This window comes from Alternaria conjuncta (genome assembly GCF_024043145.1).
Source record: "Alternaria conjuncta strain BMP 0040 chromosome Unknown scaffold_3, whole genome shotgun sequence".
Taxonomy (NCBI): Eukaryota; Fungi; Ascomycota; class Dothideomycetes; order Pleosporales; family Pleosporaceae; genus Alternaria; species Alternaria conjuncta.
Window position 1 is genome coordinate 772,203 of NW_026250092.1, and position 26,521 is coordinate 798,723.

The 26,521-nt window shown below is 53.6% G+C and overlaps 7 protein-coding genes across 7 annotated transcripts; 3 read left to right on the forward strand and 4 right to left on the reverse strand.

The window, feature by feature from the left end:
* Positions 1–13: 13 nt before the first annotated feature.
* On the reverse strand, positions 14–1,306 carry J4E85_002227 (uncharacterized protein; the record flags this gene model as incomplete). The annotated part of the gene is made up of 1 exon (XM_051466507.1): positions 14–1,306. One exon carries the CDS (start codon positions 1,304–1,306, stop codon positions 14–16), a length of 1,293 nt encoding a protein of 430 aa, XP_051329362.1.
* A 1,871-nt stretch (positions 1,307–3,177) lies between these two features.
* Positions 3,178–5,874, reverse strand: J4E85_002228 (uncharacterized protein; the record flags this gene model as incomplete). The annotated part of the gene is made up of 3 exons (XM_051466508.1): positions 3,178–3,883; positions 3,931–5,703; positions 5,753–5,874. The coding sequence occupies 3 exons, from the start codon at positions 5,872–5,874 to the stop codon at positions 3,178–3,180; spliced, it is 2,601 nt and encodes an 866-aa protein (XP_051329363.1).
* A 672-nt stretch (positions 5,875–6,546) lies between these two features.
* Positions 6,547–7,865, forward strand: J4E85_002229 (uncharacterized protein; the record flags this gene model as incomplete). The annotated part of the gene is made up of 3 exons (XM_051466509.1): positions 6,547–6,594; positions 6,648–7,752; positions 7,801–7,865. 3 exons carry the CDS (start codon positions 6,547–6,549, stop codon positions 7,863–7,865), a joined length of 1,218 nt encoding a protein of 405 aa, XP_051329364.1.
* Positions 7,866–9,437: 1,572 nt separating this feature from the next.
* J4E85_002230 (uncharacterized protein) lies at positions 9,438–10,726 on the reverse strand (the record flags this gene model as incomplete). The annotated part of the gene is made up of 3 exons (XM_051466510.1): positions 9,438–9,617; positions 9,667–10,107; positions 10,160–10,726. The coding sequence occupies 3 exons, from the start codon at positions 10,724–10,726 to the stop codon at positions 9,438–9,440; spliced, it is 1,188 nt and encodes a 395-aa protein (XP_051329365.1).
* A 2,060-nt stretch (positions 10,727–12,786) lies between these two features.
* On the forward strand, positions 12,787–16,481 carry J4E85_002231 (uncharacterized protein; the record flags this gene model as incomplete). The annotated part of the gene is made up of 2 exons (XM_051466511.1): positions 12,787–14,953; positions 15,007–16,481. 2 exons carry the CDS (start codon positions 12,787–12,789, stop codon positions 16,479–16,481), a joined length of 3,642 nt encoding a protein of 1,213 aa, XP_051329366.1.
* A 4,440-nt stretch (positions 16,482–20,921) lies between these two features.
* Positions 20,922–22,174, reverse strand: J4E85_002232 (uncharacterized protein; the record flags this gene model as incomplete). Its single annotated transcript, XM_051466512.1, has 3 exons — positions 20,922–21,785; positions 21,838–22,072; positions 22,146–22,174. 3 exons carry the CDS (start codon positions 22,172–22,174, stop codon positions 20,922–20,924), a joined length of 1,128 nt encoding a protein of 375 aa, XP_051329367.1.
* Positions 22,175–23,718: 1,544 nt separating this feature from the next.
* Positions 23,719–26,400, forward strand: J4E85_002233 (uncharacterized protein; the record flags this gene model as incomplete). The annotated part of the gene is made up of 1 exon (XM_051466513.1): positions 23,719–26,400. The coding sequence occupies one exon, from the start codon at positions 23,719–23,721 to the stop codon at positions 26,398–26,400; it is 2,682 nt and encodes an 893-aa protein (XP_051329368.1).
* Positions 26,401–26,521: the final 121 nt, after the last annotated feature.

Sequence of the window (26,521 nt, forward strand, 5' to 3'; positions counted from 1 at the left end):
TAGCTACGCGCGTCTATTTGGGAACAGGCTTCTGACCGAAGCCGAGAGACTGGTTTCCTCCGTTGAAAGCAACGAGCTGGGCCTTGAACATTGTGTCACCGTAAATCTGAAGACCGGCGCCCTGGTTGCCCTGTACACCGCCGAAGCAGGTCGTGTTGGCTGCATCAACTGTGGCGAAAGTAATCTGGCTACCGGGGATCTTGGCCATGTATGAATCGCCGATTGCGACACTCATGTCAGGGAGCGCAGTACCGCACGGGTAGATGAAGCCACCGACCTGAGCGTTAAGCTGAGCACCCTGGACTTGCGAGTAGTATGCCTCAGCAACCTGCTGGTCGACGAGCAGGAGCGATGTACCGGTGTCGGCGATGGCGTCGGAGCCTTGAGGGTTCTCGAAGAGCTGGTCGCCAACAGCAAACTTGGTAGAGCCGAATTGCCAGAAGCCAGTGTCAGCCTTGACTGGGATCCATGCCATTTCGCCTTCAAACTTCGTAGCATCGATCTTGCCAAACTCGTAAACACCGGTGCCATCTGGGTCGAGATCGGCAGTGAAGACGGGCATGTCTAGGTTGGGCATAACGTTGTCGAAGAAGGTCTTTGCGGGGGTCTTTTTGGTACCATCGTTGACAGTGTTGAGGTTGGAGAACGCAAGACCGACAAGACCATCAGTGTTGGTGTCCTGGACGAAAGACTGGGATACTTGGTTGGCAAGCTCGACAGTCTGGCCCTCAACCTTGACACCTCCAATTGTGACAGTGTCGGTGCCAACAATACCAGCAGCGCCGGAACCGTCACCGTAGCTGATCTTCCATTGAGCACCGGCAGTGGCCTTGAAGGAAGTAGACTTGGATGCGTCGAAAGCTGAGTGTTGGCCGATCAATTGCGGGTCGAGCTCAGTGCTGAAGCACCAAAGATCGGAAGAACCAGAGTCGAAGTCCAAGTTCAGGGTCTGGCCACCAATATCGACGGGCGACAAGAACAGAGCAGCGTTGTCCTCAGGGTTGGCTGCAACACTGCCAGTCTTGTTGCCACCAGTGGCAGCAGCTGCGGTCACGTTCTGGCTCTGCTTTGAGAACGAGATGAAACCCTCCTTGACCATAAAGTCCTCCTTCACCTTGAAGTTGTACTTCCTGAACACCTTCCTCATGGCAGCAGCGCCATTAGGTCCAGTCGGGTGGGCCCTGTTGATTTGCCTGGGAACTTTGAACGAGCGTTTTTGGAGACCCCTCTTGCGGGCAGGGGCGGGAGCGGCAAGCACAACGGCCGCCAAAAGAGTGACGAAGAATAAGAATCGTAGAGAAAACATGTTGAGCTGTTGAGCTAATGCTGACCGGCAGCCGGACTGGAAGAACCTGTCGTTTGGAAAGAAGAGAATGGGGTAAAGAAAGGAAGGTACGAAACGAAACACAACTTCCTCGAAAGAAACAGAACAGTAGGCTCGGCCTGATGGTAGTCCACGGTTCTCAAGGAGGGTGCGAAAGAGTGCTTTTAAAGAAGGAACGTCTATGCGACCAACGATGTAGAGACAGTGAAACTCGAGAAGGATGAAACCTGAGCCTGCAATCCGAACCGATGCCGACGCATGATGAATGATCTGGGAGCGCTAACTCGACACTCAAGGCCAAGCTGAGATCCACGCGGCAGCAGACAAAACGCTACGCGTGCTGCATTGTCGATGATCCATGGGGAACATCAAGCCTAGCTCCTGTCAGGTTTTCAGGCACAGAAATCTAGAAGCCCGTCTAGTTGGCTACTAATCGTGCGAAACGGGGACTATGGGTCTGGATACGGCGATGTGATTGGCTCAAAAGCATCTCGAGCCTCCTCGGAGAGGTATCGATAAGGCAATGGGGGTCGTTACGCGTCCAGCTTGACGCTGTTGAAGAAATGTGGAGAGAGCTAGCATCAGGCAGGGCTCCGACTGCAGGTACGTTTCAGTACCGTGGTACCGACAAACGTCAGAGTCGCACGAGAGGCTCTCGAACGGTAGTGCTAGCTTGCGCCTGGTGATGCTAGAAAGTTGTTTCTGTCAGCCACCTCATTTCAACTGACCATTGTGGCTGCTCTGGTACTCTGGAGAGGTACGCCTCTTCTCGCCGAGTCGCTTGAAGTTGACGACGCGCGGTCATGCCGTCAACGAGCATGAACGGGTGAGCTGACGAAGCCCGGGGGACGGTGTTTCGCAATGCCAAGACCAGACAAGCTAACTGGCGTCGCCTCATGGATGAAACAAAGGGCCCGCCAACCCGCAACTCGAGGAGCCGGAAGTCTTCCCATGTCTCTCGTACATCCGGGATGTCAGACAAGCAGCCGCGGCGAAGCTTAACTGTCATGTTGCGGGATCGGATTTGCAGTTTCTCCAGGACCAACCAACCTGATGCGCGTCTTCCCAAACATGCTCCATCATTACAAACATGCTTCATCGCGGTTTCGCGCCACTTATCTCGGCAAGCAAACAGACTGGGCATCCGCCGATGCGAGGTTCATGTTTCGAACATCAAGGTGAGGCCGGTGCGGCATTTTCCCTGATTGCGCAAGCCGTCGCGTTCAAGGGCGAATGGCCGGCGCCCGGCGGCGTGGATGATCGAGCTTCTCCACTTCATTCTTTGGTACAGCGGCGTAGGGGAGATTGCGCAAAGCATGATTGAGCGCTGTGGAGAATAGTCCGCACGCTGCGCAGGTGGCGTTGAGAAAAGCAAGTTCATCGCTCTAGACAAGCGAGAGAGGCTGTCGTCACGAAAGGGAACCGCAAGTGCACGGGCGCGGAAGAAAGACACTTCAAGGTTTTGACACTGACAGGCAAGGAGCATTGCATGAAATCAATGCATATATTCGAATATTGAAAAGAAGGCGCTTTTGTTCTATCATAAGGTGACATTCCGTCTACGTCGTCGACGCGCCGACTGGCCTTTTCATCATCATGAGCACGACATCAACGCCCACCAGCACACCCAACTTCACCGTTGCCAGCTCTCAGGTCTTTCGCTCTGCGAGAATATGCAACGTCCACACCACATCCAAGCGATGGGTGTGTAACTTGGTGCTGCACCTTCGAGTGCGGTGGCGTCCAACCCCTTGGGCATGAACTTCGTACTCCGAACATCGGCCGCCTGCATGTGACGATGCGTGGCGTCTGGATGGCGTTGGTATGGCTCAAATGTTGATCATCAAATGTGTTCAACCAAGCAGTTCCACATCTAGACCGATGGCCCTCATGAAGAGGTTCACGTTGGCCGTACGTGCGCTTGCCATCTCAGCGGGCAAGGCCTTGCTAACAGATACCGTCTCCATGACGCGGTCCTTGACGCCGAGCACCAACCTCTGTTGCTGCTCGGGACTGGCGCCCACACCCATTGCAGCCAGGAACTGCCAGATGTACATGTCGTCGGTGTCGTTGATGGTTCCTGGGAACAAATAAGGAAGAACAGGCTCGATGACGTCAAACAGACGGTTGTAAAGTGCCGTCCATTGTTGCCAGTCGGTAACCATCTCGGGAGCTGACTGCTTAAGAAGCTCGGCGCGAGAGATGAGGAATGTGAGGAGAGTGAGCCCGATCCTGCTTCGAGCCACAGTATGGAGGTTGGTGCGGTCCAGAACAAGACCAAGAAGGCCAATGACAATGTTCAACGGCGCTTCTGAGATGTGCGCGTGGAGAGGCGACATGACAGTGCTAGAGAAAAGGTCAACCTCTTCTCGGATCGCTGCACTCAAAGGCTCCTCGGGTGTAGCAATAGCACGGCAGACTACGGAAAGGGCATCTAGGTGGACAACGATCATAGTGACAACGGTGATGCGCTCCTGTTCGTTGATGTGGCGGAAAAGTCGTGGAAGTACCTTCTTCCCCTTGGCGTGTGAAAGGATGGAGATGAACGGATGCGGTGTGCTAGAGTTTGTTAGCAAGAAAGAGGCTTTAGGAGTATTACAACATACGCAGGGTTGATGGGCTCCATGATCTTTGTGTTCAACCACAGTTGCTGGTGGAGCGCTTCGATCTTCGAACGCCATTCCATGTGTGCCTGGATGGCTTCAGGAGGGCTGCTCTCTTGGATCGGCGGTGGCATTGCCCGCTCGTGGTCTTCCATTTGCATGAGTGTCTTGTACACCGCCTCGATGTTGCGAAGAGCCTCCTTCCGGTCAGCGATGGAAGACCGGTGGTTTTTCGGCAGCTTATCGTTCGTCTCTGGCCGCTTCAGATTGAGCAGCGGTCGAGGGGTCTTGGAGTTGCTGAACGCAATCTTTCCAAGACTACCTTCCACAACAAGCTGCCTAGCCTTTGGTCTTGCTTTGGCCGCCTCAACTGCGCGCTGGATCTGTTGCTCCATGCGCTGCATGTGGTTGTCTCCGCCTCGGCCTTGTCTGCGGTTGCCAAACCTGTTGTTGGTCTGGAACAGGTATGTTTGAGCGAATTGGCTTGCTGGCTGCTGGGGGTTTTGGCGTGGCGCACCCCGGATCTGGGTGAAGACCTGATAGTAGAAGTCCTCTGCAATAGCTGCCTCAGGTCCTCTCTCCTCCAAGTTGCCCGTCGCGGTCATCAGTTGCTGCAACTGGATTCGGGTGATGAAGTTCTTGTCCTGCGGCGTCATCAGGCCGTTGTCCTTTGCTAGGAGAGCAATCTTGTGGTTCCGCTTGGCCCGCTTAGCATCTTCTTCGAGGAAGGCGGCACGCTCGGCCTCAGATAGCTGAAGAAGCTGCTCGGGGTGGGTGATGACCATTCCGGGGAACGACGGACCGCGGTTGTGTCCTGCTGGAACACCACGAGGACCCTGGGGAGCATTCTGAACGATAGGCTGGCCTTGTCCTGACAGACGGTTTGGGTTTTGCAAGATCTGTCGAGGCTGGGTGGGTGTGCCCTGAGCCTGAGCCTGGGGTGTTGCTTGGCGCTGCTGTTGAGCGCCGGGCTCGTTGGATTGGGGCCTTTGTCGCTGTAGGATGGTGGGCTGTTGGGGCGGCTGGGATCGGACGGGTTGGTCGGGGAGCTCAGCGCGGACCTGCTGCTGCTGCTGTCTAGGCGGCATTTGTTGAGCGGGCTGCTGCTGTTGAGGCCTTTGCAGAATCTGGGGCGCGAACTGTCCTGGCATACCGGGGTACTGGGGCTGTCCATGGGAAAACTGTTGCTGCTGCTGCTGGGCGAATTGCTGTTGTTGCGCAAATCCTGGGAAACCCGGAGGTGGGGCTTGTTGCACTGGAGGGGTGCCTATTGACTGAGCGCGCATCATGGCCTCGACCTCTTCCATGCTCATGGCCTTTCTGGTGGGCGCGGGCTGTTGCGAAGCGGCGGGGGGCTGCGGCGAAGGCTGCCTCTGCGCAGCGGGCTGCTTGGGCTTGAGACCCCAGATATCGGCGCGCGCCTCTAGCTGAGGGATGTATTCGGGGTCCTTGTAGCTCTCGTAGCCAGTGCGGTTTGGCTTCGACGCCTGGGGGACGGGTGGTCTCTGCTGGTACTGTTGGGTCTGCTGTTGCTGGTATTGCTGCTGATGGTGCTGTTGCTGCTGCTGCTGCTGGGGGTACTTCTGACGGGCCTGGTACAGCATCTGCTCCTCCTGCAGCGTGTTTGATACCGCAGAGGTCTGGCCGGCGAAGTCGAAGTGTTTTCCGACTGACTGCTGCGTGGCAGGGCCGCCGCCGAAGGTGTCGTCGTTGAGGTCATCGGCATCGTCGTCGAGCTGGTCACCGAGGCCGTCGTACGTCTCCTCGAAGTCGATGCTGTGTATGGGGTAAGTGGGAGCTGTGGGCTACGTGAGACGCGACCTACACATCGTCATCGGCTGCCCCTCCACCCAGTGCGGCGAAGGCGTCGTGCTGGCCAAACCCGGGCGCATTGGAGGCGTGGCCGCGGTCTCTCGGGCCGCTGGGGTCAAAGCCGAAGAAAGACATGGTGGGCGGAACCCGGCGGTGGGGGTGGTGTGGTGGTGTTTATGCGGCGGTCGAAGTGATATTTAACACGCGAAAGTGGTGACGTTGGGCTACTAAGTAAAGGCAGATTGGCAGGGCGGCAGTCGCATGGGCGCACCCACAAATAAATGGCGGCAGATGGGCAGATAACTCGCGACAGGCGAATGACGCCGCAGGGTACAGTAACGGCAACGGAGTGGGTGGGCGAGGTTGTGCCTGTGGTACTGCGAACCCAGGTTGGCTCCATCGCGGCTTGCTCCCAATTGGCGGCCAGGCCCGGCCTTACCCAAAGAATCCGACTCCCTGCGAAGTGGCTACATTACTACGGCGCCCGTCGACGACTCCTATCCACCTCGTGTCCTCCATCCCTCACGTTGCCTGCCACCTCAACCTCGACTACTGGCTGATGCGCATTCCCCGCGTCTCGCATCCGCTCGTTTTTCTGTAGTCCTATACTCCGGGGAACCAACGCGCCGACAGCGTCCGTCCGGCACCACCCCTAGGGCTACCCGTAGACGTCTCACACGTCGTCCACGCCTCCTCCGTACCCCACACGTCGTCCGCAGCAAAGGCAATTGAGCAGCGAAAGTGGAGGGCTCCGACGTCACCGAAAAGAAGCAGCCCAAAGAGCAGCAGCCTCAGGGCCATTCCGCCATGGCCGGCAACCAGCGGTATATCCGCTACCTTGTCTTTGCCGTAGTGGTACGTGCCGGCATCGTGTGACGATTGCAGAAGCAGCGACTGACCATACCCAGGCCCTCGTCCTCCTCTACTTCATCGGCTCCTCGTCGTCTGTGCCTTCCGCGAGCTGGCCAGTCTACCAAGACAACAAGTCGCCCGCGACTCCGCCCCAGGGCAACGCCCCCGTCGCCAACGATGAAGTCCAGCAAGTCGCGCCTGGCACTACGCCCAACGAGCAGGAGGGCCTTCCCCCCGCGACTGCCCCCGGCGACCGCATGAACGCAACCTTCGTCACCCTCGCCCGCAACTCCGATGTCTGGGAAATCGCCAAGTCCATCCGCCAAGTCGAGGACCGCTTCAACCGCAAGTTCCACTACGACTGGGTTTTCCTCAACGACGACGAGTTCGACGACCAATTCAAGAAGGTTACATCTGCTCTTGTGTCCGGCAAGACCAAGTACGGCAAGATTCCCAAAGAGCACTGGTCCTTCCCCGAATGGATTGACCAGGACAAGGCCGCCAAGGTCCGCGAAACGATGAAGGAGAAGAAGATCATCTACGGCGACTCCGTCAGCTACCGACACATGTGCCGCTACGAGTCTGGCTTCTTCTTCCGCCATCCCTTGATGCTCGACTACGAGTGGTACTGGCGCGTCGAGCCCAGCGTCGAGCTCTACTGCGACATCAACTACGACACCTTCAAGTTCATGGCCGACAACAAGAAGAAGTACAGCTTCACCCTCAGTCTTTACGAATACGTCGAGACCATTCCCACCCTCTGGGACGCCACCAAGAACTTCACCAAGCACTACCCCCAGCACATTGTCAAGGACAACGGCATGAAGTTCCTTAGTGACGACGGCGGTGAGACCTACAACCACTGCCACTTCTGGTCCAACTTCGAGATCGGCAACCTTAACTGGCTCCGCTCCGACGCCTACATCGACTTCTTCACCTCGCTCGACCATGCTGGTGGTTTCTTCTACGAACGATGGGGCGATGCTCCCGTGCACTCCATTGCTGCTGGTCTGCTACTACAAAAGGACGAGATTCACTTCTTCAACGACATCGCCTACTACCACGTCCCATTCACACATTGCCCAACAGGCGAGCAATACCGCCTCGACCACAAATGCTCTTGCAACCCCAAGGACAACTTTGACTGGAATGGATACAGCTGTAAGTTGCCAGTACCCTAGCCCATATTCATATACTAACACGTCACAGGCACATCTCGTTTCTACGAAATGCAAGGCATGGAGAAGCCAGCAGGGTACGAAAAGGAGCAATAAGCGCTCAATCTCCCGTCTGTCCTTCGTCCTACTTCGATCCGAACAATCTTCAATTTATCCATTTTCTTGACACACCGGTTCTGACTTATTGTCAAGCGCACCACTCTCGACTGCAGCCAAGGTTTGGCGTGTTGTGAAAATTGTCTTCTTCGTCTTCGCGACCTTGATTGTACTGGCCACGTGCATCATTAGGCGGCGGCGGCCTTCTGGGCGGTTCAGTCAGGTAAACCAGGGAAAAACTTCGTTGCCCAAGTGGCCCTCATAGGGATATTTCGAACCAATATCGGTGTGTATGGTTGGATTGGCGTTGGTAGCGGTTCAAATTGTTGGCTGCTTGTCTTGGCACGGTATGCCAATGTGGGCGAGGGAATGGCGGTCATACATGTATTGTCTTGTTGAATTGATGTATGCGTGTAGTTGATGACTGTAGACTAATGACCGCATTCATATGCAGACATCGAAGACATCACTATCACATCTTAACCAGCGATACAAGGTGTCCACATCTGTAGAACTAATTCACCAAACCCTGATCCCATGGGACCGTAAATTTGAGCTTTTTGCACATCCTTTTCTAAATCTCGCTGTTCACAGACATGGTTGCGTTCATTATAACTTTCATACAGACTTGCTTACAACACATGTACTCGTCCACAATGGCTTTAGTGTTGTGTTTACATTCAGCTCGGTGTGTGATGAAGAAGAGAAGTAGAGGACGTAAGATAGGCTTTTGTACGATTTGATAGCTCAGTTTGGCTTTGATCGTCTGTCCAAAAAAAACCCCCCCTCAGGAAGAACCGAGGAGCTTTTTTAGGTGGCCTACAGGGCCGCTCTCTTGGTGTAAACAGGACTGATGTACCTGCAGACATGGCCCGATGACCTGGACCTTTTGGTGGGTGCTTACTTGGTGCAACCGGCCAAACATGAAGGGGTTTCCTTCTATTTTCTTCGCACTCGCTTTCTTCCATGTAATCTTTGTTTTCGGGGTTTTGAGACTCGCCCACACATAACGGGAATTTTCTTCGATTTCGGAAAGATCGAACACAAAAACTGATGATAAAGAGAAGGAGGGTCGTCACAAGTCTGGTTTATATGGCCGCCGCGCGGCAGGTAGGAAGAACTTGTGGGTGACTGCCGAGAACGCATCATTTCCGAACCCCGAATTTGGTGACATGAAGTAAGAACTCCGTCCCAGTTTTCCCACAAACATCGCTGTTTTCGTTTCCAGTCTTGGCTACCACTTCTTGGTCAAAGCAGAACATGCATTGATGTTGTCCATCTTTTGGTAGACTTCATTCGTGAATCAGAATACGGTGTAAGAAAGTGGACTGGTTACACACATGGAGCGTTCGAATTGTAATTTTGTGCTCAACTCGCTCTCCACTCGTGAGACGTTAACATAACCGTTTTTGAAGAACTGAAACGTATATTGGAATGAAGGAAAGGAAGAAGAGAAGGTGTGAGAATCTTGTTTATATGCACACTAGCGCTACCAACACATGCTCGCTAAAGAACGCTCATTTCATCAATGCCTACAATCAATCTGTCGCTGCTCCATGGGATGCTCGCCGCTCAGTCGTTGTAGTTCACAACACCACTCCCATCCTTGTTTGCCTTGCGAATCCCATACTTCTCACTCAACTCGTCTTCCTGTGACCGACTGTTTGGATCGAGATATGGTCGCTCGGCACGAACAGTTACTCGGACGGCGTGTCGACGATGAGGCGCAAAACCGTAAGTAGCGGAGTGATTCTACTCATTGTCAGCAGTGCGTTATTTCGAAGAACGAGACTCAACATACCGTAACCCTATTATCCCAAAACGCGACATCCCCCTCATTCCACTGAAACCTAGCATGAACCTCGGGACTAGTCGCCACAATCTCCGTCAGGAAACTAATAATATGATCCGACTCCGTCTTCGGCACACCAACAATCTTGGTCACAAAGCCAGGGTTGAAGAAGATGCTCTTCCAGCCCGTGACGGGGTTCGTCCGAACGAGTGGGTGTTCGGTGGTGACAGGCTCGCGACGGACTGTTCGGCCGAGGTCGCGTGAGCCTTGGGCTTGCAACTCTGCGGAGTGCAGGGCAGTGAGGGACTCGAGATACTTTTGCATGTGGGGTGAGAGCATGTCGTAGGCTGCGTATTGGGAAGACCAGAGGGTGTCGCCGCCGCCTCCACGAGGTGGGCCGGTGAGGACTTTGAGGGATGTGTAGGAGGGAGGTTGAAGTTCGTATGTTACCTGGTTCAGGTCAGTAAGACTTGTCTCTTTTCATGTGATATCGAAGTCTTACATCAGAGTGCCAGAGGAACGATGGTGTAAACAAAGCCCTTAGGTCTGGGCTATCCTCGCCGGTATAGATGACGTGGACATCCTCCAACCCTTCTCGCTTCGGCACTCCAGTTGTAGCATGCTTGTGTAGCTCACCAAAGTACTTGCCCAGCTCCCTTTGCTCATCGATGCTGAAATTCTTCTGGTTCCGGAAGAACACAACACCACGCGTGGCGATCAGTCGAGCCAGGTCGTTCTTCTGAGCATCGGTGAGGTTTGCTAGATCAACGCCGTGTACCTCAGTACCGATCTTCGGGTTGTAGTCAAAGACGTCTGTAGCAGTTGCGAGGAGGTTCTTGAAGTTGGGATCGCCTAGTTGGCCTTTGTCGGCGTAGGGAATTTCTGTGTAGGCTGGCCATGTGATCTTGGGGAAGTGTGGTCGTAGGTCTTCGTACTTGTACGGTTCGGCATGCTTCTTGACAGTGGTACGGCCAGGCACGTAGCTGTGGGCGTTGCTAGACTTTGGTGTTGGGAGAGATCTTGATGTAGCGGTGGGTTGGTAGTGGGGTTCGACGAGTCCTGGCGCCATCGTTGTTGCTGGGATGAATAGGATATTCGTGTGATGACAAGTACTGTGCAGTCCACAGCAATAGGTTATTTCCACTCAAATGAGACTTGCTTCTTGAAGGCAAGACAAGAAGTACGGCAGTGAAATGTGGCTGCCAGTGGATGCTGGTGGATGACGTATCTTCAATTGATGAAGGAAAAGTATGTTGACGTGAGGTTTCTAGAGATTGGTAGATAATTGATGAGCACCCAGAGAGAAGAAACATGCTCTTATATGTACTGCGTTAGTACAGTATACGTATGATTCATGCCACCGTGAGTTACTGCCATATCGGGCCAATTGCGCCATCGCACACAATGTAACAGCCGATCGACCTTGACGCTGAGCCGCATGCCACTAGCATCGAGCTACAGCCGCATACGGTCAGAGAATGCAAGGTACAAGATACTGAAGCTGCAAGTCCAACACTGCGAAGTTGATGTATAGGGACGAAGTTGAGTGTAGAGACCGTTCTCTTTTGGGATCCCGCCTTCCAAGTCACGTTTACCGTGCCTTGTAAAGCCAAGAGCTGTTCTGTCACTGTACTTCTAGTAGCAGATCACAGTTGGTATGTTGGAGTTGGAGTGAGATCGGCGCTAGTGAGATGATGCAATTTGACGCGATCCTGTGCTTCGAATTCAACATCGTAGTGCTCGGACCACCTTATAACGCCGACGGCCCTTTCCAGGATATTGACCACCCCTCGCTCTTGCTGAAAGTCGGTGTATTAAGAAGCAGACTTGCAGATGCTCTCGAATCTTCCATTAAATCGCAGTGGGAGACGTAACAAAGGCCTCCGTCACATGGAAGTTGCGGCCATGCGATGATCCTATGGTAACACCATGGAGCAACGTTTCCATCTCTTACTTGTTGCACTGTCCGTTCTTATAGTCCTCATACCAGAGCACAATATCTCAAGCATTTATCTTCACTCGAACACTGCGATGTATGATGCCAGTATTCCGTGCGGGCCGCACCTTGTAAAACCCACTGATAGCTGGCACTTCCTGAAAACCCCCCTCCAGGCACCAGCAGCACATGATTGTGGTGTGCGTTGGTTGTTGAGATGAGGTTTTACTGAATCCCATGGTTGCGATACACTGAAGCCAAGGCTTACGTTCGACGCATGATGAGATCCAGTCAAACATTTGTCGATACACCAGCAAGATGTTGTTCTTAATTGGTCGACTTGGGTCCGATGAATGGGATGGGTACACCGTTCACGTTCATCCATTGAATCGAACTTCCGCCGGACTTTTGTCCAGCTTCCACTCGCGTCCTTGCAGCAGTGTCCGGAGCGTATGTATGCGCCTTTGTGCCCTCACTCATTGTGCCCGCTTGTCCCATTTCCGCCTGCTTGGCTATGCGCGCTCGTTCGATTATCGGGTTCCAGTGAGAGATGAATCGATAACCTCCGTAATTGAAGAGGAGCAGGATGAACGTAGTCTTCAAGGGTTGCTGTAACATTCTCTCGTGCGTCCTCAGGATAAACTGATGTATGCGTCCAAACACCATTGTGACAGTGATCGTGAGTATTACGAAGTATGCTGAGACAGCTGGAGGATCAAGCGATGCGGGCGAAGAATTGGATGTCGGTGGTCGAAAGCTCTATGGATGCAGGATATCGTGGAATCTTGGAACGGCGCCAGCGCGGGGACTGGAGCCTAGCGCGAAATCGCCGCCGAGCCGCATCAACTTTCTTGACGATCCAACACCTTCAGCCATTCACACCACTCTTTCGCAGCCACACCGGGAGGAGGAAAGAGTCGTCGCGTAGCATTCTCGCGCGACATCTCCAACCCTAGAAACACCCAGAATCCTCCCTGCGACCACGGCATCCTCATATCCTACAGCCCGACTATCCAAACGAACGCGCGCCGCGCGCGAGATCACCTCATACAAGAAAAAAAGACTGAACATTTGGAAGCCTACGTTGACGTTGGGCCATTCACTTTGCATCTTTTCAAGTGGATGTAGTCTGCCAACCATATCCTACACTCCAACATTTCAAAGAAAAGCGCGCCGCGGGCCAAATCGCAGCCATGGACGATCTCGCGAACCTTGAGTTCTTATCGCTCGTCTCGAAGGTCACCTCAGAAATCCAGAACCACGTCGGTGTTTCGGATAAGACGCTCGCCGAGTTCGTTATCGATCAGCACGCGACATGCAAAGGCGTTACAGACTTCAAGAACCAGCTGGAGGCCATGGGCGCAGAATTTCCCCAGAGTCTGGTAGAGAGCATTGACCGTCTCATCTTGACGCTTCATCCCAAGTACAAGAACAAGGGAGCAAAGGAATCTGGCGCAAATGGGCAAAACGGCACCGATGCGACAGACCGCAAAACGCGCGTTTTCAAGGGTCTAGCGATCCCGGACAAGGACGTGGAATACGAGGTGGCAGACGACGAGCCCGAGAAAGAAGCAACACAAATCGACGCATTGGACGATACGTTTGCGATGCTGGAGGGACTGGCAGGGAAGGGGCCAAGCAGCAAACCCAAGGAGAGGTCGCGGAAAAGAAGCATGAGCCCATACGACAGCGACGACGACATGAGCAGGAGTAAGCGACACAGGCAGAGAGACCGGTCGTACTCTCGCTCGCGATCGAGGAGTCCGCGACGAGGCAGACAGCAGAACGACGAGCTGGTCTTCGAGGACGAGTTTGGCCGCACGCGGACCGTAAAGCCAAACAACAAGCAACGAAGCCGCAAGAAGTACCGCGACGAAGATCTAGACGAATTCCGACGACCACCTACCCCCGAGCTTGACGACGAACCCGTGTTATACAAAGTGTACGATGGCAAGGTCACAGGTGTCAAGGATTTCGGATGCTTCGTCAATCTACAAGGCGTCAAGGGCAAGGTCGATGGGCTGGTACACGTCACACAAATGATGGAGGGCCGGGTGAACCACCCTTCCGACCTCGTATCGAGATGGCAAGAGGTCAAGGTCAAAGTCATCAAGAATGAGAACAACAGGATTTCGCTGTCGATGAAAGAGGTGGATCAGCGGACAGGTCAAGATCTTGATCCTGGCAAACGCATCGCCTCGTTCGGCACAGGCGCAAACTCCCAGGGACTTGGAGGAATACCAGGGCTTGACAGCTCCGTTCCAGTCGTGGAGGACGGTTTCAACAGTCGCAAGAACGGGATGCGAAAGCGCATGACCTCACCAGAACGTTGGGAGATAAAGCAACTCATTGCTTCTGGTGTTATACCAAAATCCGACTACCCCGACATCGACGAGGACTTCAACGCGCACATCAATGGCGAAGGTGGTTTCGAAGAAGAGGAAGATGTTGACATCGAAGTCCGTGAGGAAGAGCCACCCTTCTTGGCGGGTCAGACGAAGCAATCACTGGAGCTGTCACCGATTCGAGTTGTTAAAGCGCCTGATGGTTCGCTCAATCGCGCTGCAATGGCTGGTGACACACTAGCGAAGGAGCGTCGTGACCTCAAACAGCAGGAAGCCCAGGAGAAGGCCGCCAAGGAGGCAGCGAATGTTGACTTGAGTAGCCAGTGGAACGATCCAATGGCCCAACAACGACAATTCGCCAGCGATCTTCGCAACACCCGCACGAACGAACCCAGCCAAGCGTTACCAGAGTGGAAGAAGATCTCCACGAACAGTAGGGAAACCTCGTTTGGCAAACGTACAAACATGAGCATCAAGGAGCAACGAGAGTCGTTGCCTGTCTTCAAGTTCAGGAACCAACTTCTTGAAGCTATCGCCAAGCACCAGATCCTGATTGTGGTCGGTGACACTGGATCCGGAAAGACCACGCAGATGACCCAGTATTTGGCCGAGGCCGGCTACGGTAACGAGCTGGTCATTGGTTGTACCCAGCCTAGGCGTGTAGCAGCTATGAGTGTTGCCAAGCGTGTCGCTGAGGAGGTTGGCTGCGCTCTCGGTAATGAGGTTGGTTACACGATTCGTTTCGAGGACAAGACTTCGCCAGATACCCGTATCAAGTACATGACGGACGGTATCTTGCAGCGTGAGATCCTGTTGGACCCCATGCTGTCAAAGTACAGCTGCATCATGCTTGACGAGGCCCACGAACGTACAATCGCTACTGACGTCTTGTTTGGACTGCTGAAGAAGACACTCAAACGACGCCCGGATATGAAGCTCATAGTGACGAGTGCGACTTTGGATGCCGACAAGTTCTCGGAGTACTTCTACAAGTGTCCCATCTTCTCAATTCCAGGTAAGTCTTGACTCCACGAAGTGTATGTGAGACAGATACTAACTTCCCTGCAGGTCGTACTTTCCCAGTAGAGGTTATGTACAGTAAAGAACCAGAGTCGGACTACCTCGACGCGGCGCTGGTCACGGTCATGCAGATCCACTTGACGGAGCCAGCAGGTGACATTCTGCTGTTCCTGACAGGTAAAGAGGAGATTGACTCCTCATGCGAGATCATTTCAGAGCGTATGAAAGCTTTGGGTCCAAACGTACCAGAATTGATGATTCTGCCTATTTACGGTGCCTTGCCGTCGGAAGTGGCCTCTCGTATCTTCGAGCCTGCACCCAACGGCACGCGCAAAGTCGTCATTGCTACCAATATCGCTGAGACCAGTCTGACTATAGACGGCATCTACTATGTCGTGGACCCTGGCTTTGTCAAACAGAGTTCCTATGATGGAAAGCTAGGAATGGATCGTCTGCAGATTACCCCGATTTCGCAAGCCCAGGCTCGCCAAAGGAGTGGACGAGCAGGTAGAACAGGACCTGGAAAGTGCTTCCGTCTGTATACCGAGGCCGCATTCCAGAACGAAATGTTGCCGACTACGATTCCGGAGATCCAGCGCCAAAACTTGTCAAACACGATTTTGATGCTCAAGGCTATGGGCATCAACGATCTGTTACACTTCGACTTCATGGATCCACCGCCTACAAATACCATGTTGACAGCCCTGGAGGAGCTGTATCAGTTGGGCGCACTGGACGACGAAGGCCTGCTAACACGTCTCGGTCGACAGATGGCTGACTTCCCAATGGATCCATCCCTGTCAAAGTCACTCATCAAATCCGTTGAGCTTCAATGCTCAGATGAGATCTTGACCATTGTTGCCATGATTAGCGCTACTCAGAGCGTCTTTCATCGTCCACGCGACAAGCAACAACAAGCCGACCAGAAGAAGCAGAAGTTCAACGACCCTTCTGGCGATCATATCACCCTTCTCAATGTGTACAATGGTTGGAAACAGGGTGGATTCAGTACGCCGTGGTGTCAAGAGAACTTTGTTATACCCAAGAACATGCAGCGTGTGCGCGACGTGCGCAACCAGTTACTGCAGATTATGGCGCGACACAAACATCAAGTCGTTTCATGCGGTCGCAACACGATCAAGGTTCGGCAAGCGCTATGCTCGGGCTTCTTCCGCAACTCAGCACGCAAAGATCCTGCCGAGGGTTACAAGACGCTCGTTGAAGGCACACCCGTCTACTTGCATCCCTCCTCCTCACTGTTTGGCAAGCCTGCTGAACACGTCATATACCACTCACTTGTGGAGACGACGAAAGAATATATGCATTTCTGCAGCGCTATCGAGCCGAAGTGGCTTGTCGAAGCAGCGCCAACCTTCTTCAAGGTCGCGCCAACAGACAGGTTGAGTAAGCGAAAGAAGGCTGAGAGAATTCAGCCCCTGCACAACAAGTTTGCAGGTGAAGACGATTGGAGATTGAGTGCGCAGAGGAGGGCTGGCAGAGGTGGTGGCGGAACATGGGGTTGATCTTGACCTCGGGAGTGTCTTAGTTGAGAGAGTGTGTAAGATACTTTTGGAAGTTAATTAGCATCTATCGAGTTAAGATTTACTGCCTGTTCTCTGTGTGGCCGTGTTCAGTGCGAAGCTCCTTGCTGTTCTTCGCGTGATGCTTGGACGGAGTGCACAGACCCACACTTACTTCCCCATTCGGACAGCGCGACCGCGTTTTCGCGTGTTTACCGTCCCCGCGAGTCTCCCTGTATCAACAGCACCCCACATCAGATACCCATACACACACCATGTCGTCCCTACTAGATCTCGCACTCAATTCGGATGCCGCGCCCACTCCCTCGAGCGCGTACGGCAACGATGCACGGACACCGCAGATGCGATCTTCGTCTGCGAGACCCCGCGGACCCCCCTCTGAAAGCGCCGGCGCCAACAGCGATGTCGAAGGAGACCCTGATGACGAGATTATCGGAGCACGAGTACCAGGCAGGCGCACAAACGCCCCACGAACAGACATCCCCAAGGTGGTGGACGTGACGGGAGAGACGCTCTCGTTGCGGTTCCAGGAGTTCCTCGAAAAGTGAGCTTCATGACAGCAGTCTTCATGCTGTCGAATATGCTGACGCGAAAACAGCTACACAGAAGACCCATCCTCCTCGGCTCTTCCTACATCAAGCGCCGTGCCCACCACAGACAAGTACTACATCGCCCAAATACGGGGCATGCGACTGTACGGACTCTCTACCCTCTACGTCGACTATACACACCTCCTCAGGCATGAAGATGGCATTCTTGCCGCGGCCATTGCGAGCGAATACTACCGCTTCCTGCCATATATGGTCCGGTCGCTTCACAACCTTATCGCAAAGTACGAGCCCAAGTACTTCCGCCAGCACAAGCAGCCCGCCTCAACTGCCTCTGCTGCGGGCACTTCAAACTCTGGAAACGCTACGAGCCAAAATGAGAGTCTCAATGAGAAGACTTCGAACCAGCAGACGGACAAGCTGTTCACCCTGGCTTTCTACAACCTCCCTCTCGTCTCCCGTATTCGCCAGCTACGCACCACGTCCATCGGCAGCCTGCTTTCTATTTCTGGCACGGCAACACGAACATCTGAGGTCCGGCCAGAGCTTTCGATGGCCACCTTCGTATGCGAGATCTGCAACACCGTCGTACCGAACATCGAACAGACCTTCAAATACACCGAACCGACACAATGCCCCAACATTACCTGCATGAACAGGGAGGGCTGGCGTCTCGATATTCGTCAGTCGACATTCGTAGATTGGCAGAAAGTGCGCATTCAGGAGAACAGTTCGGAGATACCCACTGGCAGTATGCCCCGAACCATGGATGTCATCTTGCGAGGAGAGATGGTGGATCGCGCGAAGGCTGGTGAGAAGTGTATATTCACCGGCACAGTGATCGTGATCCCAGATGTCAGCCAGTTCCGTGTACCAGGTGTACGCCCACAAGCGCAAAGAGATACAGCAAACACCACGCGAGGTAACGATGTCGGTGGGTCGGGTGTCAGCGGTCTTAAAGCCCTTGGTGTACGCGATCTGACATACCGCATGTCCTTCTTGGCGTGCATGGTGTCGCCAGATCACTCTACTCCAGGGCAGACTTCCAACCATCACTTGACAGGTCAGGCAAGCAATATTCTCGCTTCTCTTGGCCAGGGCCAGATCGAGTCAAATGCGACAAGCGGCGAAGAAGCACAAGAGGAGTATCTTGGGACTCTGACTGCTGCAGAGATCCAGGATCTCAAGGACATGGTACACAAGCCCAACATCTTCATGCGATTGGTCGACTCGATAGCGCCCATGGTCTACGGCCACCAAGTCATCAAGAAGGGACTTCTCCTTCAATTGATGGGTGGTGTGTCGAAGGAGACACCTGAGGGAATGGCGCTGCGTGGAGACATCAACATTTGTATTGTCGGTGATCCTTCGACGTCGAAGTCACAATTCCTGAAGTACATCTGCAGCTTCCTTCCTCGCGCCGTTTACACCTCTGGTAAGGCATCTTCGGCTGCCGGTCTTACGGCTGCTGTGGTCAAGGATGAGGAGACTGGAGAGTTCACAATCGAAGCTGGTGCACTCATGCTTGCTGACAACGGTATCTGTGCTATTGATGAGTTCGACAAGATGGACATCGCCGATCAAGTCGCTATTCACGAAGCTATGGAACAGCAGACCATTTCCATTGCAAAGGCTGGTATCCAGGCCACGCTCAACGCCAGAACCTCTATTCTTGCAGCAGCCAATCCCGTCGGTGGACGTTACAACCGCAAGACGACGCTACGCGCTAACGTCAACATGTCTGCCCCTATCATGTCCCGTTTCGATCTATTCTTCGTAGTGTTGGATGAGTGCGACGAGGCTGTCGACCGCCATCTTGCCGAGCATATCGTCGGTATCCACCAGCACCGCGACGAAGCTGTTGACCCAGAGTTCAACACTGAGCAGCTGCAGCGCTACATCCGGTTCGCAAGGACATTCAGACCCGAGTTTACTGATGAGGCAAGAGAAACGCTCGTCGAGAAATACAAGGAGCTGCGAGCAGACGATGCGCAAGGCGGTATCGGTCGCAACAGCTACCGTATCACTGTTCGTCAACTTGAGAGTATGATTCGTCTCTCAGAGGCTATCGCCAAGGCCAACTGCGTCAGCGACATCACTCCCGAGTTCGTCAAAGAAGCCTACAATCTTCTCCGTCAATCCATCATCTCAGTCGAGAAGGATGACGTTGAAGTTGAGGACGACGATGATGAAGCGTTGCTCGCCGCGGCAGCTGCTGCAGAGCAGGAGGCTGATGCGCCGATGGACGACCAGGAAGATGCCTCTCGAGACCGAACAGCGACTCCAGCCGTTGCGCCGCGCGAGAAGACCAAGATCACGCACGACAAGTACGTCGCTATGCGGAACATGTTTGTCAAACGTGTCAACGAGGACCAAGAAGAGACGCAAGACGGTGTCGAAGAGGAAGAGTTGCTGATCTGGTACCTCGAGCAGAAGGAGAACGAAATGGAGACTCAAGAGGACTTGGAGAGGGAGAGGGCACTTGCCAAGAAGGTGCTGAAGAAGGTCGTCAAGGTACGTCGAAAAAACACGGATCTATTCACGGTGTGTGTGCTAACAAAAACCACAGGAACAATACCTCATGTTGATCCGGGGTGAAGGACTCGCTGATGAACAAGGCCAGGCTGAGGGTAACGACAAAGTGGTGTATGTGTTGCATCCAAACTGCCCGATTGAGGACATTGCGTAGGCGTTGGTAGGAATGTGATAAGGATGATGCAAATGAGCACGCGAATGCATCGATTGCGCTTCGGCCTTGTTTTGAGCGTTCACATAGCCATGTAGTTGTCATGAGAGCTGGATTTTGGATACCGCAGTGGCACATGTTTGATAATGTTATACCCGAACCTGACACTTCAAACACATGATTCATTTTGTTGAGTTGTTTTGATGGAAGGAAAATGATCGGGAACTCGATCATGCATGATGTGCTGCTCCTCTTGCAATCTCATGGACGAGGTGTTGTGTGAATTTTGAATGAAACCTTGAGTTATCCGGAGGTGTGAAGAGGATGGAAGAGAAGAGGAGGAACACTCTTTTATACAGCTACTATTTTGGAAACCGCAAAGGTGGACATGAATCAGAATGAACTGGCTTTTGGCGCCGTCTCTGAAGTTGATGAGGGTCAAATGCATGGAAGCAGAACAGGCTGTTTTTGGACGTCCGACCCTCTCTTCCACCCCATGGAATTGTGCGTTTTTCTTTTGGTCTTTTTGCCGTTTTGATATTGGAAGTGGTGGAGAAGTCAGAGAGAGCATAACGAGAGGCACGTTTTATATATCCTCCCAAATGTGCTAGGGCTGACTAGGCAAAGGGCGGGATTTTGGCATCATGATTGAGCCAGGAGCTTTTGAACATCTCACACATCGGCTTGTGAGTTGGTGTCTTTTCGTAAAGAGTTTTTGCAAGACAGCGCCTCCACACATGGCAGTGTGAACTCGGAATTTTCTGGCCAAAAGCTGTCTTCTCACATATCTTGTTTGCTATCTGTTTTCTGAAAATCGAGGAATTAAAGACGCAAGGTGAGAGAGGAGGCAGTGTGCAGCGAACACGAGATTTTATACTGCATTCGTGTTTGGAGATAACGCTAGGTACGAGCCACGGCTTAGCTGCTTCTCTTTTATCATGCTGTTGGTGTCAATGTATCTTGAACGTTACGTTTTTCCAAAGTTTAATAATGATGAGGATTTGGGGGTAGTCTGAGCTCATATCGTGATGTTCAAGTAATCAAAGTTTGCGTTTCTACCCTATCTGGTTCAACTATTATGTCCAGCAAATCTATGTAAAATATAACGCTCCAGCATCCATCCCTAAGATGCTAATGCAGGTGTCACTTCCTAGAAAGCACATACCCTTTCACCCTCACTCCCCTAGCTCAAGCCTTCTTGTTCTTCAGCGCGTCGACGAACTCCTTGGGTGGTTGCTGTTCGTAGCCTTCTGGGTTGTTCTCTGTCCACTTCCACAGGTCGGCGCAAGCATCCTCCAGTGTGAACTCCGTCTTCCAGTCTAGCTCCTTGTTCGCGAGTGTTGGGTTTGCTGTCAGGTCGAGCACGTCACCCTGTCTCCGTGGGGCAACCTCGTATGGCAGGTCGCGTCCGACAACGGTGCTGAAGGCCTTGATCATCTCGAAGACCGTTGAACCCTTGCCAGTACCCAGGTTCCATGCCTTGACACCGGGTTGTTGTTCGCGCAGGTAGTTGAGCGCCTGGAGATGGCCTCGCGCTAGATCGAGGACGTGGATGTAGTCGCGGATCGCTGTGCCATCCTTGCTCTTGTAGTCGTCACCGAAGACGAGCAATTTGTCGCGCTTGCCGATCGCAACTTGCGCCAACAAGGGAAGCAGGTTGTACGGTACACCCAGAGGGTTCTCGCCCATGATACCACTTGGATGCGCGCCGGCGGGGTTGAAGTACCTCAGTAGCGCAGCGTTCCACTTCTTGATCTCCCTCTCGTCCTTGCCAGCCTTCTTCGCATTGTTGCGCTCGGCCTCAATGGTATCTGTGATGGCACCCTCGATGGTGGACTTTGTGCGGCCGTATACATTGGTCGGGCCGATGGGGCAGTGTTCGGGGATCGGGATCATGTTGGGGACGCGCGTCGCGTCGCCATAGACGGTCGCGGAGGAAGAGAACACGATGTTTGTGACATTGTGCTTTACCATGGAGGAGAGAAGCGCAATGGAGCCGCCGACGTTGACGCGGTAGTATGTCAGAGGAATCTCGCCAGACTCTCCAACGGCCTGGGAGGTGTTAGTTTGGAGTGGTTGAACAGTAGTTGGCAAGGGAGCGCACCTTCAAAGCAGCGAAGTGGATGACATTGTCGATGTCAGGGTTCTCCTCGAACACCTTGTCGAGCGCAGCCTCATCTGTGACATCGCATTGGTAGAAGGCAGGTCTCTTGCCGCAAATGAGCTCGATACGGTTGACGACTTCTGGGGAGGAGTTGTAGAGGTTGTCGACGATGACGACCTTGTAGTCGGCTTCGAGGAGAGCAAGGGCTGTAAAGGAGCCAATGTAGCCGGTACCACTGAGACATTGTCAGTACCAATTGCCTGTGATGCTGTCTTGAAGCCGCATGGAGGGGTGGAGGGGTAGCTTACCCGGTGACGAGAACGGATCCTACAACCATGATGAGAACTTGAGGTATGGGAAGTAGAGAATGTGTCTGGGGGTCTGTCGCTCTTATGCGATTCGGCGACTATGTTTGATTGCGAGGTTGCAGATATATAAAAACGCGGCAGCACGAGATGCTGGGTTCATGGGCTGTGCCACTAGTCGAGAGAGAAGAGCCGCGTGCGGATAGATTTCCTCATTCGGCCAAGATAGTCTGCTTTCTCGTAGCCATTGCCAGACATGTGTTTCCCATAGGCTTCTACAATCTTCCAATGTTTAGCATAGTATTCTTCGTTAGACCCATGTATGCGCAGCAGATTGTTTGTACAGATTGGAAACGTCCACGGGTTGCACCAGCTACAACTTCTTCATCTCGTGCTCTGCTCTGCCAAAATGCTGGGAACACGTGTTGCGAGGACGGTAGACATAGTGTCTATCATGTGCGATATAATCATATCGAATTTGGTAGAGTTGTAAGAGCAAGGGCTGTGACACTGTGGGCCGATTGCGGGTGGGCTTGCCTGTCAGCCCTGTAGATCATGATAGCAACCCACCCACAGTCCATGAGTTGCTGCGTCGACTTGACCAGCCACTCCCCGTCTTTTGGCCACATGCGCCAGTCACAAAATGGCCGTACGACGCATCCTCTGGACTAAACTTGGGTGACGCAGGTACATGCGAGCAGGCGGAATAAGCGTTGTGGCTCTCAGGGTCTTGTGCTCCGCTTCGAGCTGGGCCCGGAAATTTCATGCATCATCCATGTCTTGTGGTAGCGGAGACACTAGCTCCCAGTCGTCTCTGAGGGGTGCTCCATCTCTCCCAGCTTGTTATTCTTGCTCCTGTCTGCTTGTGTCTCGTAAGAATTAGTTTTTCGCGTCAAAGAATGCCATGTCACACACCGCCGGATGGAGTGCAGCCTCGCTTAACCTACCGGTTGCGGCGGCTTGCGGACAGGCTGAACCCTTGCACCTCAAAGCGCGACCTCGAACTTTCATCAACCTCATTGTCACGCATCGATAACCCACTGAACAACATCGCGCCACATCCTGGGAACATGATCGCGAGTCGCAATCTACACATGAACGAGCGCCAGAAGTTTCTCCATCGAGTTTAGTCCCACAGCGCATCTGCCGGCTTCGACGCGTGAAGGCTTGTCCACGTGTTTACGGACCCACTGCAGGAACCCGCCATCAACAATACCGTCACCGAAAGTGTTAAAGAGCAAGAGTTGGAACGCAACGCGCCCGCAATCGCGCAAATAGGACGCGACGAAGTTGGGTCTCTGGCCGAGGTGTAAGTTGGCGCGATTTTCCTACCCATGTCTTTGCGATGTGCCCATGTCTCTCCCATGCATTGCGAGGCTGTATGCACGTGTCGTCCTGATTCACCTTCACCTCGTCTTCACCGCGCAAATTTTCGCCAGCTGGCTGCAGCTTGGCAGCAGTTGGGCAACCCATTCTGTTTTCTATTGTCTTGTCATTGTCGCGAAGCTGTCTTTTTTCTTTGTTCACAGCTATTGTTGGACGACTCCAGTCCTCTGGCGTCTTTTCTTTCTTCTACATGACCGCCCCAGCAACCCAATCTTCCAACGACCAACTACTCACACAACCTCAGCAATCAATTCAGCCCCCTTCTCCTGTGCTTGGTTTCGATTTTGCTGGCGACACATCACTTCCAGATTTCAACCGCGATCTTGACGAGCTCATCGCCGCCATGTCGCAACGTGCCAATGGGGAGGCGCGCACGCCTGGAGGACGTAACCGTCGCTCAGATCGCCTCAGTCAAAAGGCAAACTCTGTTGTTGCAGATTCAGTTGTCACCAATGCCACAGCTTCCGCCGCAGCGAAACGTACTACAACAACTTTAACCAAGGTCGCCAGTCGCAGATCAAATGCCTATGGCGCGAGCGGTCGTACTGGTGCCCCAGATAAGCTCCCGGCCGCTCCTGCCACAGGATTCGCCCAGGCTATGGAGAACCAGATGGAGAAGTACGCCGACGAGGAGGAAGAGGAGGACCATCAAAGCGAACAACAAAACCACGAGGAAGAAGGTGTCGAGGAACTTGGAAGTGAGCGCCAATCGCGCTTCATCAGGCAAAACCGCAACAGTGACAAGTTCTCACCCGACAATGTGCGCAACCCCAGATCAAAGTCAAAGGTCACTCCTGGCTACTCCTTCATCGACAGTGATGACTTCGACCACAGCGATGATGATCTTGCGGCGTCTGTCGGCAATACCACCAAGTCGTTCGGTCTTGCCCACGAGGCTGGCATGCTAGTGTCCCAGGATCCATTCATGGGCTCGCCTCTCGCAAAGCCTGCAGCATCGACCCGCAAACCTGACCTTACAACATCTACCAACACCGCAAAGTCGAACGGCATCACCCACGAGGCTGCTACTTCCGGCGCACAAGATCCGTTCGTCAGGCCAGCAGTACCGAGTCGCAGGCCCGCCAGTCGTACTGTGAATGGAGCAAGGACCCAAGGACCCACCCCCGTTTTATCTCAAAGTTCTATTCGTAACAGGGTTTCAGTCCAACCTCAGATTCCTACTCCTGCCGAAAATGCTATCAAGGCACCCATCCAAGGACAGTCCCATATCAGGGCAAACGTACAGCGGCCTACTGTTCGCGCTCCGTCAGCTGAAAATGAAGGCTCTGTAAGAGATCTAATCGTCGAGGAGCAGACTAGACTTCAACAACAAGGCCCACCATCGCAGTCACAGCGACAGTCAGAGCGACGCCGCCCGCACCAAAAGGACAGGGTCGAGCTCAACGCATGGCTTGGCGATGTTGAATCAGATGAGGTTGACGAGCCGGTATGGGAATGGAAAAAGCTTATGATTTGGGCGTTTGGTGGATTGGCCGGGTTACTGCTGTTGAGCTACCTTATCTCCTCCGCCATGGTGGCCACGCCATTCCCCGAATCAGCCGTGCGTACGCCTGGATTGGTGAAGGCTGTGGGCGCACGAGTCAGTCACACATATGAGAAGATTACCGAGTTCATCCTCCCTCCCACCGAGCACAAACTCACAGAGGCTGAACTGGCTCAAGCGTATAAGAACAACGGCGACGATAACCTCTTATGGGGCCGCATGTCCAACATCGACAAGCGACACACGCAGCGCTTGGAGGATGTTCGTGCAGATATGCGCACGACAATCGAGGAGCTCAAGCAGGAGCTTCCTGAAGTCATGATCGTTCGCCGTAATGAGGATGGCACCTCTGAAATCACGGATGACTTCTGGATGGCACTGACTGGCAAGACACGTTCAAGCATGGGCGACAAAGAGTGGGCGCGCTACATTGAACAGACCAAGACCAAGCTCGGCGAGCTCTTCGACACCACGGCCCAGCAAGAACGCAGCCACACTGAGAGTTGGCCACAGGCCGTCTCTCGTGATGAGTTCGTCACCTTCATGGAGCGCCGTTACGAGAACTTAACTGCTCAAGTCGACAAGAAGATCGACGAAGCTATCCGAGCCCAGAGCGCTCAATTCAAGACGATGGTGCAAGCAGAGGCCCGAAAGACCATGATGGACCAAATTCGACTCAACTCTCTTGCGCAAGCCAACCTTGTCGCAAACTACGAACTCCACCTCACCAAGCCCAACTACTTCTCTCCTGGTCTAGGCGCCGTTGTCGATCCAGACATGTCTTCCGTCACATACAACCACCGAGCTGGTCGACTCCACGGACTCATCCGCCGCTGGGCCTTCGTCCCCCATCGCAACCCACCCATGGCCGCGCTGACGAAGTGGGAAGAGCCAGGCGACTGCTGGTGCTCTGCTGGTCAAGCGCCCGTTTCAAGCGGCCAGGCCCAACTCACTGTCAAACTCCCACGCCCCGTCATCCCCAAGCAGGTCACCATCGAGCACGTCCCCATGAGCATGATGCCAGCGCGCAACATCTCCAACGCGCCCCGCGACATCGAGCTCTGGGTCCAGACAGACGCGCCCATCAACCCCTACTACTCCCACCGCCAGGTAACCTGCCGCGATCCGCCACCACCTAGCTTCGACGGTCCCGCCTGGAAGTGCCTCGGATCCTTCAAATACAACATCCACGCATCCAACCACCTCCAGACGTTCGACCTCGCTGGCGAGCCGTCCGAACCTGTTTCGAAAGCCATGGTCCGCGTGACCAGCAATTGGGGTGCCAGTCACACGTGCCTGTACCAGGTCAGGCTACACGGGACGGATGCAGAGAAGGACTACGAGTACCCTGTGAGCCTAATGGATTAGGCTCTCGTAATAGCTGGGATGATGTCGTAATGTAGCATGACGGCGTTTATATTGTTTTCTGCAGGATACCTTCGGGTTTTTACGATTGTGTTTGTATACCCAGGATAGTTACAGAGCATTA